At 54.5% G+C, this 13,586-nt stretch overlaps 3 protein-coding genes across 4 annotated transcripts; 2 read left to right on the top strand and 1 right to left on the bottom strand.

The window, feature by feature from the left end:
• The first annotated feature begins 432 nt into the window (after positions 1–432).
• On the top strand, positions 433–6,021 carry MANEAL (mannosidase endo-alpha like). Of its 2 annotated transcripts, XM_049617456.1 has the most exons (4): positions 433–1,027; positions 2,286–2,395; positions 3,266–3,342; positions 4,468–6,021. In XM_049617456.1, exons 1-4 carry the CDS (start codon positions 478–480, stop codon positions 5,102–5,104), a joined length of 1,374 nt encoding a protein of 457 aa, XP_049473413.1. In that variant the 5' UTR covers positions 433–477; the 3' UTR covers positions 5,105–6,021. The 2 variants fall into 2 exon arrangements, with proteins under 2 accessions (XP_049473413.1, XP_049473414.1); XM_049617457.1 differs by lacking the exons at positions 433–1,027; positions 3,266–3,342 and having other exon boundaries at positions 2,325–2,395.
• Positions 6,022–6,716: 695 nt separating this feature from the next.
• Positions 6,717–10,846, bottom strand: YRDC (yrdC N6-threonylcarbamoyltransferase domain containing). The gene is made up of 5 exons (XM_049617460.1): positions 10,455–10,846; positions 9,740–9,854; positions 9,496–9,615; positions 7,930–8,072; positions 6,717–7,639 (listed from the first exon to the last, which is right to left on the bottom strand). The coding sequence occupies exons 1-5, from the start codon at positions 10,844–10,846 to the stop codon at positions 7,567–7,569; spliced, it is 843 nt and encodes a 280-aa protein (XP_049473417.1). The 3' UTR covers positions 6,717–7,566.
• Positions 10,847–11,006: 160 nt separating this feature from the next.
• Positions 11,007–12,682, top strand: CC1H1orf122 (chromosome C1 C1orf122 homolog). The gene is made up of 3 exons (XM_049617463.1): positions 11,007–11,105; positions 11,198–11,399; positions 11,643–12,682. Exons 1-3 carry the CDS (start codon positions 11,071–11,073, stop codon positions 11,736–11,738), a joined length of 333 nt encoding a protein of 110 aa, XP_049473420.1. The 5' UTR covers positions 11,007–11,070; the 3' UTR covers positions 11,739–12,682.
• Positions 12,683–13,586: the final 904 nt, after the last annotated feature.

Genomic DNA, 13,586 nt, shown 5'->3' with positions numbered 1-13,586 from the left:
CAAGAGGGTCAGACTCCGACATTCGCATTCTTCCCTACCCTGCCCTCTGTTCCCACGCCCTCGGGCGCCGCCGCCCGGACCTTCTCCTGGGCTCCGGAAGGAGGGCATTCCCTTTCCTCCGCCAGGTGCCTCTACGCTGCTGGCCCGGGCCGAAGGGAGACGAGTGCTTCGTGAGCCACGCCACCCGATTAGGCCCCTGCTCCTTTGGCCCAGGGCACTCGCAGTTCTGCCACTCTTCGCGTCCAGTTCCCCCTCGACTCCTGACCACTTGGTCTGCGCCGCCTGCATTCTCAGTGTGCCGGGCCCGCCCGCACTGCGGGGGAGAGGCCGGGAGCCGCCCACGCCGCGCTCGGTGCTCGGCGTCGCCGTCTCCCTGGGACGCGCGCGGGCTGCACGACGCGCGGGAGCCGGGCGGGCAGCCATGGCGCGGCGCGCGGGGAGGTAGCCGGGCGGGCCACGGGGAGCGCAGGGGCCGCCATGGCCCGGCGGCGGCGCCGCGCCTGCATCGCGCTGTTCCTGGTGCTGCTTTTTGCCTTCGGCACGCTCATGGGTCTGCGCACGCTCAAGGCTCCGGACGGACTGCCGGCGCTGGGCCCGGGCCTGGAGCTGGCGCCCTTTGAGCGACGCCCGGAGGGAGTCCCCGCGCCCGCCGCCCGGGCCCCGGCCGCCCCCGCCGCGCCGCCGCCTCCGCCTCCACCGCCCCGCACTGCCGGCCCGGGCAGCCCCCCGGGCCCGGCCCCCGCGGAGGCCGAGCCCGCCCCCGGGCAGAGTCTGCGCGTCTACTCGGACCTGCACGCCTTCTACTACTCCTGGTACGGGAGTCCGCGGCGCGAAGGCCACTACATTCACTGGGACCACGTCATGGTGCCGCACTGGGACCCCAAGATCTCGGCCAGCTACCCCCGCGGCCGCCATAGTCCTCCCGACGACTTGGGCTCCAGTTTCTACCCGGAGCTGGGGCCCTACAGTTCTCGGGACCCCGACGTGCTGCGGGAGCACATGACCCAGCTTAAGGAAGCCGCTATCGGTGAGTTCCCCCCACCCCCGGGCGCCCTGTCCCCCAGCCTCGCCCTTCCTCGTTTCCACGCCACAACTCCCACTGGTCCTGTCACCGAGCCTCTGGTCCCACTCACCCTTCTGTCTGGCTTCTTACTCCCTCCCTTCTACTTTCATTCAGCGCTTACCACGCGGCGCCGCCCCCACCTTCTAGTATTAGGTCTCCCCCTACTCTGCCTTCTGACCCCTTACAACAGGGCCCTTTCGTAGGGCAGAGCTGCTGGGAGGGCCAGTGGAAGAAGGCATTTGCTCCGAGCTGTCCCAAGAAGGGACAGCAAAGAGAGGGAGCAAGAGTCTCCCTGTCTCTTGGGCTTCTAGTCTTGGGTAAGTGAGGCCTGGGTATCCTGGCCCTGCAGGAGTGAGGTTCAGCGGAGTCACGCCTGGGATGGCCTCAGCTTTCACACAAGATACAGGGGTAGGGCAGCAGCCCTTCCTGTTTTTGCTGGCTGCAGAAAGTTTGCCCATGTTGTATGATGGACCCTGCTCTGTTTGCAGTGGGGCGGGGGGGGGGGGGGGGGGGGGTCGGGCAGCAGCTTTTCATCAAGTACTCTGCTTGAAAAGAGGTTCCTGGGAGCCTCTTTTGTAGGCAGGTTCTAGTGGGGAGGCTCATTTCTTTCAGATTTTGTCACTGAATTCTGCTGGATTTTACAACACATTTCAATTTATCTAGAGATGGCTAATGAATGGGGAGAAATTGAATGCCAGAGACAATGATGGGAGGCATTCACAGATAAATAACACAGAGGCCATCCCTCAGGATCTTACAGTCTAGAGAGGCCGATGGTCGAGACAAACGTTATTTCCTGTGGGAAGGATAAGATGACCTCGGCTTGGGACTCTTCTCCCCGCGGGACCTTAGATGTGCCCCTTTCCTCAAGAGACAGGACTGTGGCTTCCAGATGGGTGTGGTGTTATGCACCCATTTCCCTTTGTTCTACTCCTTGGGAATGCAAGAGAAAGCCGAGTGCTACTCAGGCTTTTGTCAGGCTCCTTCTCGGCCTGGTGCGCAAAGGTTCCCGCTGCCGCCTCGCTTCAGCACCGCGGGCGTGGACAGCTCCAGGACGCTAGGCTCTGGGATCTGATCTGCAGGAAGTAAACCTGGCCTGCCAGAGCCCCGCTCAAGGTTTCAGGCAGAAACCATTTTGCAGTTGGAGATGGCTTGTGAGGAAACACATCTGCGTCGCATGGGTACTCTGTGTCTCTGAAGTAGCTTCTGTGTTGTGTCTCAGGCGTCCTGGTCCTGTCCTGGTACCCACCTGGCATGGCTGATGATAACGGGGAACCCTCAGATGACCTGGTGCCCGCCATTCTCGACACCGCCCATCAGCACAACATCCAGGTGAGTCTCCAAGAAGAGGTCAGGTGCTCTTTGGCCCATTCAGATTTCCCCCTCTCTGCCCGCAGGGTTAGTTCTTGGCATTAGCCTAAGTATGGCAAATACACAGCAAGTGTGGTGTTGGGGGTGGGGCTCTACGAAATAGCCCGTGTCACTCTTATTTTCTTGAATTATGGGGAAAAATGGGGAAAACTAAATATAGGAGAAATGGGGGACTCAATAAATATCAGATAGAAGTTAGGTTGGAGAGCCTGACTCTGGATAGAGGGCAGGCAAGGACCCAAATGCGCCCAGAAACTCAACTCCAGCCTCAGACCCCTAGTGGGAGGCAATGCTGGGCCTCAAGGCGTAGAGTACAACCCATGTTCTTGGCAGGCAGGCGCGCTTTCAAGAGGAATGAATGGGCTGAGTGAAGCATGTCCAGTTAATTTCTCCAAATGAACCAAATAAGTCATTCCCCTCTTCGGTGGCGAAGGAAGATAAACGGCAGAGAGGAGCCCCACTCCTGAGCCCATCACTGACATGTTTAACAGATCATAGCATCTCTGCAGCACCATCAATGCAGCTTCATTCAGCATCCTTCTTCCCAGGGTTTCAAGCAGCTAATGCCAATCACGTGGAACTGGCATGTGAGCTTTAAACCTATTAGCCATTCAGTCACAGCCCATCCAAATGGTTCCCAGATGTCCTGCTGTGGGAGGTGGGCAAGCTTCTTGCCCGTTTTCTTGGCCCTGAGGGCAGTGGCTGCTTTTATCTCTATTATGCCTACAGTTGTTGGGCCCTCTCCTCCAAGCCTTAGGGGAGCATGAGCCTTATAGATTATGGCCCCTGGGCAGATACTCACCTGACCGGTATCTCCTCTGTCTGTGGCAGGTGGCCTTCCACATCCAACCCTATAAGGGCCGGGATGACGTCACTCTGCACGACAACATCAAGTACATCATTGACACGTAAGGCTGCTATGGGGCCTGGATTCTGGTGGGGATCAAAACGGGGGTGGGACTGAAGGTTTAGAAAGGTAGGTCAAGGCACACAAGGGCAGAATGCTTGTGTCCTCAGCAGCTACTTCACAGTAGACAGTACCGGGCCTTGGAGTCAGCAACTTGGGTTTGAGTTTTGATGCAGCAGCCTCTAATCTGTGATCTGATGCAAGCCTCTGAACCTTTGAGTCTTGTGAGAGTTATATGAGTTAATATATGTGAAAGTAGCTTGTACAGCGTTTGCATGTATCATCCCCTTATTCAGAAAACAGTTGAGTGCCTTCAGGTGTCCAGGCACTGTCCTAAGCCCCGGTTGTATGGTAATGGGCAGGACTAGCAAAATTTACATTCCAGTGTGTTGAGGCAGTGAAGCGCATAGCGGTTACACATGAAAGATCAAATTGTGACCCATACTCTGAAAAAGCACTTAAGAAAGAATAAAGCAGCATATTGTGTTAGAGAGCATGCCTGAGGATGGGTGCTATACTTTAGAAAGAGTGGTCAAGGGAACCTCTCTGAGGAAATGACATGTGAGCTAACTAACACCTGAAGGAAGAGTCAGCTCTTCAGAGATCTGGAGCAGGCAGAAGATTCCAGGCAGAGGGCTCTCAGATCCAAAGGCCCATGATGGGACAAGCCTGATGGCAGAATAAAAGGCCAGTGTAGCTGGTGTGTAGAGATGGGGTTACAGCAGGGACGGAGGTGGGTAGGGCCAGATCAAGTAGGAGGGGGCCTTGCAGGTCTCAGTACTAAGAGCAATCAAATGTGATTAAAGAGAGTGGATTGTAGGGAGCCAGCAGTGGGAGCCTGGAGACCGGTTAGGGGGCTGTTGCTGCAGTATAGATGAAAGACGGGGGGTGGCATGGTGGAGGGCAAGGCAGTGAGGCTTGAATACAGGATCTCTGAGGCTGGGGACGGGTGGGGGGTGGAAGACTGGGTTCTTGCTTAGAGGCATGATGACGCCAACTGTGGGGCCTGGCTGGATCCAAAATTGCACTTGGGCATCAGGAAAGATCTAACCCATGGCTTGTCCTACAGCTGTACTAGCTGCCCCTTAGGCGGCCAAGTCAAGTTCTTCTCCCTCTTGCTCCTCAGGTATGGCTCCCATGGTGCATTTTACCGCTATAAGAACAGCATGGGCAAGAGCCTCCCACTCTTTTATATCTACGACTCATACCTGACATCCCCTGAGGCCTGGGCTCACCTCCTGACACCCAATGGGCCCCACTCCATCCGCAACACCCCCTATGATGGGGTCTTCATAGCCCTGCTGGTGGAGGAGGGCCACACCCACGACATCCTAGCTGCCGGATTTGATGGCATGTATACCTACTTTGCCTCCAATGGTTTCTCCTTCGGCTCCTCCCATCAGAACTGGAAAGCTGTGAAGAACTTTTGTGATGCCAACAACCTCATGTTCATCCCCAGCGTGGGGCCTGGCTACATTGACACCAGCATCCGGCCCTGGAATAACCACAATACTCGGAACAGGGTCAATGGCAAGTACTATGAGACAGCCCTGCAGGCAGCCCTGACGGTGAGGCCCGAGATTGTCTCCATCACCTCCTTCAATGAGTGGCATGAGGGCACCCAGATCGAGAAGGCCATTCCCAAGAAGACGCCAACACGTCTGTATTTGGACTACCTGCCTCACCAGCCCAACCTGTACCTGGAGCTGACTCGCCGCTGGGCAGAGCACTTCATCAAAGAGAAGGAGCAGTGGCTGATGTGAGGAGCCTGCTGACGGCCACGAGGTGCCAACGTCCTGGCCTCACCAGAAGGTGTCGCTGCGTGGGGCTCAGCTGAGGTCATGGGCACTCGCCGGTCTCCAAGTCAATGGTGGGCCGCCTCTGGGTGGGCCGTCAAGCCTGGGCCCACGTGGAACAGAGCTTGTTCCTTGGGCAGGTGGTGCCGGGGTGCTCTGCGGTGACAGGAAACAAGGCAGGGTTCCAGAGGGAACCACAGAGGCTGGCGGGTGACTGGATTTAGCCCAGGGCAGCTCCATATCCTGTCCCGACACTTTAAAATAGTCCCTCCTCGCTTGGAACTCAGCAGGTTGGTGTGCAGCGGAGCCACCAGGTGACTGCTCTTCGGAGGGGCCAGGGCTCGGGGCTAGCACATGCCCTGCTTCCTCTTCAGCCTTCCTCCCACAGCACCTGTCTTCTCTAAGTTAGGGAACCGGATTTGAAGCTTCCCAAAAGGGAAATTCTAGATTGACGACCTTCCCGGTAGACTCCTGAACCCAATGATCAGGAAATACCCCTAAGCATTCATTCAACACACACTACTTGAGCACCTTACTATGTGCTAGGCGCTAGGGAGGAACTTGACCTGGAAAGGTCCTTTTTCTTCCAGAAGCTTACAGGATCCAGCTTTCCTTCTTTGGTGTGGCCTTGTAGCTAGTGCCTGAGCACAGTTTCTTTCTGCAGTTTTACCCAGCGCTGGGAGTTGTTCTTTTTCCTCTAAGAAAATACCTCTGTGCTCCAGAGCCTCCATTTCCCCAGATGACCATTTAGCTCCAGGGAGAGGACTAGGACCCCCCACCCCCCGCCTCCCTTTAGCTGCCTAAACTGAATGAGGCCCACTCAGCCGAGCCATTTTCAGTGCTACTGTGATTTGTATCAATTAAATACGACGTGGTATTCTCAAGTAAGCATTCTTTTTGCTCTCTTCAAGACTTCCTGAATTCTGAGCCCGCCCTCAAATTCCGTGACAACCTGACATGTGGGGATCGGCTGGCCAGCATTGGCACAACGAAGAGTGAGTTTGCTTAAGAAATGAGAAGTTCAAACACGATTTTTAGAGGGGATATGTAACAAACTAGTGCTTATTTACAAATAAACTAATGTGCTATAATTGTAGGGGCCCTCAAAGTAGACCCCGGGACACCTCCTTGGCAAGACTTAGGAGCTACTTGGAAATATGTGCGTTACTTTATGGGCTCAAGACTGAATCCCAGTACTGGGAATGGGGTGCAAGGTGCAGGAGGGGAAGAAGCAGGCCTATGGATTACCACAGGACCCGCGGCTCCAGTTAGGTCATGGATACTGAAATGGCACCGATGGATGGAGCAGATCAGGACAGGTGAAAAGGGTTGGATGGTGACCTGTAGTAAGTTACAGAAGGGAGAAACTAGGAGGCTTCATTCCCACATACACAATTTGGAAAATTCTAAAAGTACAGCCAGGCCAGGGGCCTGAAGCAGCAAGTCTCATTCGTTGCTGATGGCAAGGCAGCTTGATCAGTTCTTTTGAAGGTGAATCTATATCAAGAACCAGAATAATGTTCATACGCTCTGACCCAGTAATCCTCCCCTATGGAAATAATTCAAAAGAAGAAAAATAAACTATTTACAAAACATTTTCTATTAATGAAAAACAAGGTTCAAATACCCAAGAATAACTGTTTAACACTTGGTATTCACATGAATAAAGATGCAGGCTGCTGAGTAGACACTGGATTCAAATAAAAGTGTTATAGGTATAATTCGTTATAATTTATTTTATGAATAAATAAGAAAAAAGCCACTGGCTGACAGAAATAGTAGAGATTTGCTTTCTAGTATTCTCTAATTTGGACCTCCCCGCCCCCACCCCTTGCCAACTGAGCTCACTTCCCACAACTTGCCCAAAATGATGACTCTTCCTGGCATCACAGCACACCATACACCGGCCTCACTGGTTCAGAGGAAACAGTGTGTGGCCCGTGGCTCAACAACCTTTATCCTAATCTGGTTCCAGCTTCAGGTGCAGAAACACATGCCTTTGGTCACTTGAGACGTTCCAACAGCACCAGCTGGTGCACTGGCTGATCTGGACCTTAAAAGCCACCACCCACCAGAGGGGAGGCTCTGACTAGATTCCAAGTCTGTTCTTTCAATGTTTCAAACTTATCTTTTAAGAAGAAACTTATTGGGACAAGGCCATCCTAGGAATGTGCTCAAATAAAGTGTCTAGTCAGCTTTTGGCTGATATGAAAGTACAGTCCATAAATATGACCTCCCCCACCAGTGTGAGACAAAATCAGCAGCTTCTGGGGCCTGGTCTACAGGGTTCAGAGGGACACACTGCCTGAAAGCATCAGACTAGTGATGCTGTGGCCCCCGTGGCCTCTGTGAATGAGGCCTTGCTAGTCACCAGCGAACAGACACACAGTGTCCAGCACGAGTCCTCGGGCCCTCCCTCTTCCCGAGATTCACGAGCAGGATCCGTGTGAGGGGAGCAGCCCGTACTTCTGCTGGAGGATGGCTGTAGTTCTCTCCAGGGCACTGAGGAGGAAATGGAGGGCAGTTAAAGTCTGACTCCTCAAAACCCTGAGCCCACCAGAGCATGGTGATCAGCTCTTCAATAGATCATTGATGAATCCTTTGAAATCTGAAAAAGCCAGCAAACACTGGCAAACTTAGTCTTCACCTCCATCCGCCAGTTCTTCAAACCTGCTCATTCCCCTCGGGACAAGATAGGAGTGACAACCTTTATTCTGCTGAGGACTTTTTTTTTTTTTTTGCACCTTACAACCCCCCTCCAATTCTATCCCCATGCCACAGCAAAGACTCACCAGCCTGGGCGGATGATGCCAAACTTTCCAGGTACAGATAAGTCAACCACAGTTGAGCCCAGGCGATACTCAGAGCTCTGGCCATCCCCAATTGGTCCCCCATCAATGATCAGAGACAGCTGAGGCCAGAGGTCCTGGAACTCCTGAGAAGAAGGAGAGGAAGACCACGGACGCTACCTCTGGCATCTGCCATGACGTCACACTGCACCCAGCGTTCATAAGAAAGCAAAGACCGCACACTTCTAAAACAGGAGGCATCCTCCTCTAAGCAGGGAAAGGAACCTCACGCAGTGAAGGTCACCTGTGCCAAGGACACTGCCTTAGCGCCTGGGATACGGCATCCTGTGAGGTGTGAAGCCCTCCTAGGTCGGTGCCTCAAGTAACACCTAAAACTCAGAGAAACTCTTTCTGTGCCAAGAGGAGATGCCACACAGAGCTTCTGTTGGGGATGTATAAATACAATGACTGGAGTCCTACCTAGGTGGGTGTCCAAAGACGTGGGGGTCTACCCTGAGCTTCCGCCCAAATTTCTATGTCACCACATTCAAGTGACTTTATCCAGGACACTCTGATTCTGGATCTCAGGATCAGCAGGGTAAGGGTACGGAGAGGAAGACAGGTGGATTCTCACGTGCATGCCACCAGCACTCAATCCTTAAGGGGCCACGGGAAGGATGCCCCTCCAAAATCTGTGGATTGAACTGTTAACTGGGTTAGAGCATCACCCATTCTCCCCAGCACTACCACTCACGAAAATGCTGCAGTGGTGGCTAGGCCTGGGCATTTGGGACGGAGGGTCTTAACTACCAGCTACTGTGTTGGTTGGGTCAAATGTTTGTGGACAAGCCAAGAATACCCCCACCCCCACTGCCTCGGGCACAGCCACGGGGACCAGGTAAAGCCTGCAGTCCCAGAATAAGAAAGGATGCTGACCTCTCACCCTCACTCTCTAAGGCCCCTGACCGCACTCTCTTTAGGTCTGGGCTTGGGAAACCCCAGTACTTTGCTATGTTTTATATTTAAGTTCTGTAGGAAAAAAAACGTGTGGTGGCATTTCTGTGTGTTCTCATTTGTTCTAAAGCCATGCAGTCAAGGCAGGATTAGGATAATCCTTTCTTTGACATGGCTATCAGCCCAGGTAAAAGAACAGGGTCAGGAGTCCCCGGGACAAGTGACACAACCTTTCAGAGCCTTAACTTTCTTTACAGCACTAATGTAAAGGCTTATTGCCTAACGACATTTTCAAACTGCTACCATCAAAAAAATGGGGGAGGAAAAAAAAAAAATCACACTTACCGTAATATTTCTGATCACTAAAAACACAATAGGAAGAAAAGAGCAATTCTCCCCCTCACCTCTCAGACTTTTTAATGAAACCTTTTTCAGGATCCTTTAATTTGATCCCCTCACCCCCACCCCACCCCTGCCAACCAGGCCGACTTCCCACCATTAGAACAAATGGGTGTCTCTTGCAGGTCATTCCACTGAACCATCAACCCCACGGATTCAGAGGAATCTGTGTTTGGGCTGGTGATGTTTCTGCGGGGAGGACTGGGTAGCTCTTACCTCCACGTTCAGAGAACTGGCCTGGGAGCTGAGGTTGGCACTGGTGAGAGCAAGTGGACCCCCAAACACCTGAGCCAAATCCTGTATGAAGGCATGGTCAGGAATCCGGATGCCTACGAGCTATAAAGCAAGGGGAGAGGATCATCAAAAAGGGTGAGATGGGTGGGGAGTGGGTCTGGCCTGGATCCTAGTGAAAGCCAGATGGCAGGAGTCTGGGGACACAAGAAAAGCAAATCTGACTCACAGGAGTAAAGGGGTTCAGATCCTTATTAAGCTCCTCAGAGCGTTCCAACACCAGGGTCACTGGTCCTGGTAATAAGTCTTTCAGGAGCCCCTCGGGTACTCTCACATGGCAATACCTGGAAAACAGAGGGGACACAGATCCATCCAAGAATGAAGGGTCGCTGCTGGTCCTATTCCAGACTATGGACAGATCTAGAAAAGGGGACCCTTGGGACTACGATGAGATCCGTCTGTATTCCCTCTTCACCTCCCTGAGAGTTTGAGACGCTGGGCTCCAGAGGAGCACTCCCGGTTTGGGGCCCACATGCCTCTGGTCTCTGAGGCTACAACAGCTGCACCGTTATCACGCTCCATGTTTCATTTTCTTCAAGGCATCCCCCGCCCCTACTAAATTAAGCTGTGGTGTTTGTTTCCTTTCTTTTTTTTTTTTTTTAAACCATGGGCGTCCCTCCCCTCCCTCCCCCCACCCGCCCCCCGCCATTATCACAAAAGCGCCAGGAGAATAAGGACCCTGACTGCCTCGTTCATCGCGGCGCCCCAGCATCTCGTTCAGACACTGGAAGACGTTAAGTGCTTGATACACATTTCCAGTTCCGGATTCCTGGGTGAGCCTGGACAAGCCCCTCCCGCTCTCTGCGCCTCAGTCTCCCAAGCCTGTCACCGGAAGCCCCTCCCGCGGTGCCGCCCTCAGCGGGGCCGGGTCGGGGCGGCCTCACCTGTAGACGTCGGCCACGCGGCCCAGGCAGACGGCCAGCGGCTTGGCCTCACTGCGGCCCTTGAGGCGATACACAGCTCCCAGTGCCGCCGAGCAGCTCGCCGAGCAGGCCAGGCCGTACAGCGTGTCGGTGGGGACGGCCACCACGGCGCCGGCGCGCAGCTCGGCCACGGCGGCCCGCAGCGCCTCGGTCCAGCCGGCGCGCTCCGGGCTTGCGGCCCGCACGGCCCCGCTCCCCGGGAGCCGCAACAGCCGGGCCCCCGGCGCCGCCGGAGCGGGGCTCGGTGGGCGCAGGAGGCGGCCCCTCCGGGCGGAGCCCCCCGGCCCCTCGCTCAACCCCACGCTGGCAGCCACCGCGGCCCTCAGCCCCCTGCACGGACGCGCCGGAGACATCCGCCCGGGCCCACTTCCGGGAGGAAGTGACGCGCCCAGTCAGCTTCCGGACGGGGAAGCTCGGCCCCACCTCCACGCCGGGCACCTTAAAGGGACCGCGACCCCCAGGAGGCTTGAAGGAGACCGGTGGGGACGGGGCGGGGCGCAGCCTTGCGGAGCCCTAGCGCAGCGCTGGGGAGGGGGGCGGCCGAAAGGGGGGCGGTGGTCGGGCCGCGCAGGCGGAGATGGAATGGGGCCCGGGCTCAGACTGGTCACGGGGGTGAGAGGGGGCCCGTCGGGGAGGGGGGAAGGGGCTCGGACCCCGCGCGAGCGCCGGCCCTGACCGTGTGTCTGTCGCTCTCTCCCGGGCAGGGAGGCTGCCGGCGTGGACCGTGGGAAGGCGGGGCTGGGGCTCGGCGGGAGGCCACCCCCGCAGCCGCCCCGGGATGAGCGCGCCCAGCAGCTGCTGGACGCGGTGGAGCAGCGGCAGCGGCAGCTCCTGGACACCATCGCCGCCTGCGAGGAGATGCTGCGGCAGCTGGGCCGCCGGCGCCCGGAGCCGGCTGGTGGCGGGGTCAGTGCCCACCCCGGGCTGGGCCTGGGAGGTGGGGACTGCCCCGTGGCTGGACTTGCTAAGCCCTAGCTTCCCCTGGAGGGTGGAAGAGTGTCCCCACCGCCTTACCCCCAGCCTCCTTTCATCTGGGCGAGAGGCTTTGAAAAAGTTAAGTGCTAGCCGAATGCCAAGTGGCCATATCCTTGCGGGGCCTAATCCAAGGCCTTTCCTCCCAGCCTCACTTTTCCTTTCTGTTCCAACCAGAACGTCTCAGCCAAAGCCGGAGCGCCTCCCCAGCCAGCTGTCTCCGCCCGAGGTGGCTTTCCAAAGGATGCTGGCGATGGAGCTGCGGAGCCCTGACCATCCCTGATGGGCGCCCTGACTTCTCTCCCTCCCGGGGCTGGTGGCTGGACTCTGAACAACCCCCTTCAATAAAGGGGCCAGTCTTCACCAGCAGTGGCTGGTACTTGGCTCTCGGCCTGGGGTGGCCGCTCTGCTAGCAGCTGGGTTTCACTCCCACTTCATCCTGGCTGAAGGCAGTGCTGAGCTTTGAAATGTAGCCAAGGAATACCCAGTCTGATGACCCGGATTTGGGCAGACCAGCAGTGCTCTCCAGAGTGGTCTGACCTGCTTTGGGGGATCCAGGTGGTGTTACATGTCCATTTCATGCTTTGGGGGCTCCTAGCCCCACCAAACACTTTTAGCAGAGCCTTGATTAAAAGGAAACCTGCAGACTCTCCTGGTGACCGACCTTTCCTTTCTGTCCCCTGAGACTCAGCTGGGGAGGGGGGAAGTGGTTGAAAATTGTCAACCATGGGTAATGTTGGGAAGAAAGGCCACAGATACTACCAGATTTAAATAAGCATTTAATTAGGATTTCATTAGTATTTAATATTGCTTTCTCAATTCCAAAAAGTTAAATTTTCACTTCTTAGCAGATATCTTAAAGTACAATATTAAGTTTATACAAAATGAGCAATTAAGCAAACACCATTATTTCACATTCTTCAAAAATACAAATTCATATTTACTCTTTTTTGGGTTTGGAGGTTTCTTCCTTTGGAAGTACTGAACCTGTAACGTTTTCATATCGCTCAGTGGAAGTCCGTTGTTCCCATGTTTCACCCTTAAATAAATTTGATAGGCTTTTACACAATCCAAATAAAACCATTTGAGATTTTAAAAACTGTCACCAAGACCTCCGGCCAATGACTGGTGTGTGTCAAAAAAGAAGGCTCTCTGTGGGTCTTGCCTTTCCTGGCCAGGAGATGGGAGCCGGAGATTCAGCAAAAACCTATTTCCAGCCACCTTCCCCAAAAGGGACTAGGAGGAGTTCACAGGGAAAGGGAACAGCCACCTTGAACTCCGACCCCCCACCCCCACATTCTCCAAAACACAGCAAAGGATGTAGACTGTTGAATCAAACAGCGCCCTGGGGAGGCATAAGGACATGGGAGAAGGGCAAGAGAGGCCTCTGACTTGGCACCACTATGAGGATAACGAGGATATTGCAAAAAACACCCCTGGGTTTTGGTGAAAAAAGGTTTTATGAAAAATTTTCCCATAAGAAAAAGAGTAGAAACTGCATTGAGCTGAGAAAGTGACACTACATTATCACCCAATTTTTGGCCCAGCAGGCACACCACCAAAAGGGCAGTGTGTGGTTTTAAACTTTGCTTCCAGTAAAAAAGCTTGTACTATGTACACACTGACATAAGATCCAGTTTAATTTGCATTTTTCAGTGCAGACTGAGGAGAACCTCTGGAACAGGAGTAACAGTGAGAAATGCCCAGTGATCATCAGCTTCCCCAAAAGGCATGAGAGGAAACATGGGACCCTCTCCCTGTCCCCCCCCAAAATATGCAAGAGGAAACAGGCTAAACTGACTACCAACCAGAAATATGCAAGATTCAGCTTTGTCGTCTCCCGCCCCGCCACCCGGTATTAGGGAATGGACAATTTCCCATCTGTGTCACAGAACCATTTGCATACTGATCTGTGGAAATCCTTCTGCTTTGGCTGAAGTGTATTTCAAAACTTCTCTATTCTACAGTAGCCTGAGAATTGAAGATAAAATGGGGGCTCGGGGGAACAGGAGGGGAATGTGGGGAAAGGAAGAGAAGTCGATAAAGCAGATCAGTAACAGCTTTGTTTACTGGATTTAATGAAGGCTGGAGACCTTTTTTCTTAGAGAGCCAACATGGGCG

Source organism: Panthera uncia (genome assembly GCF_023721935.1).
Source record: "Panthera uncia isolate 11264 chromosome C1 unlocalized genomic scaffold, Puncia_PCG_1.0 HiC_scaffold_4, whole genome shotgun sequence".
In the NCBI taxonomy this organism is placed as follows: domain Eukaryota; kingdom Metazoa; phylum Chordata; class Mammalia; order Carnivora; family Felidae; genus Panthera; species Panthera uncia.
The sequence above is the reverse complement of the archived record's forward strand: the minus strand, read 5'-3'. Positions and strand labels throughout refer to the sequence as shown.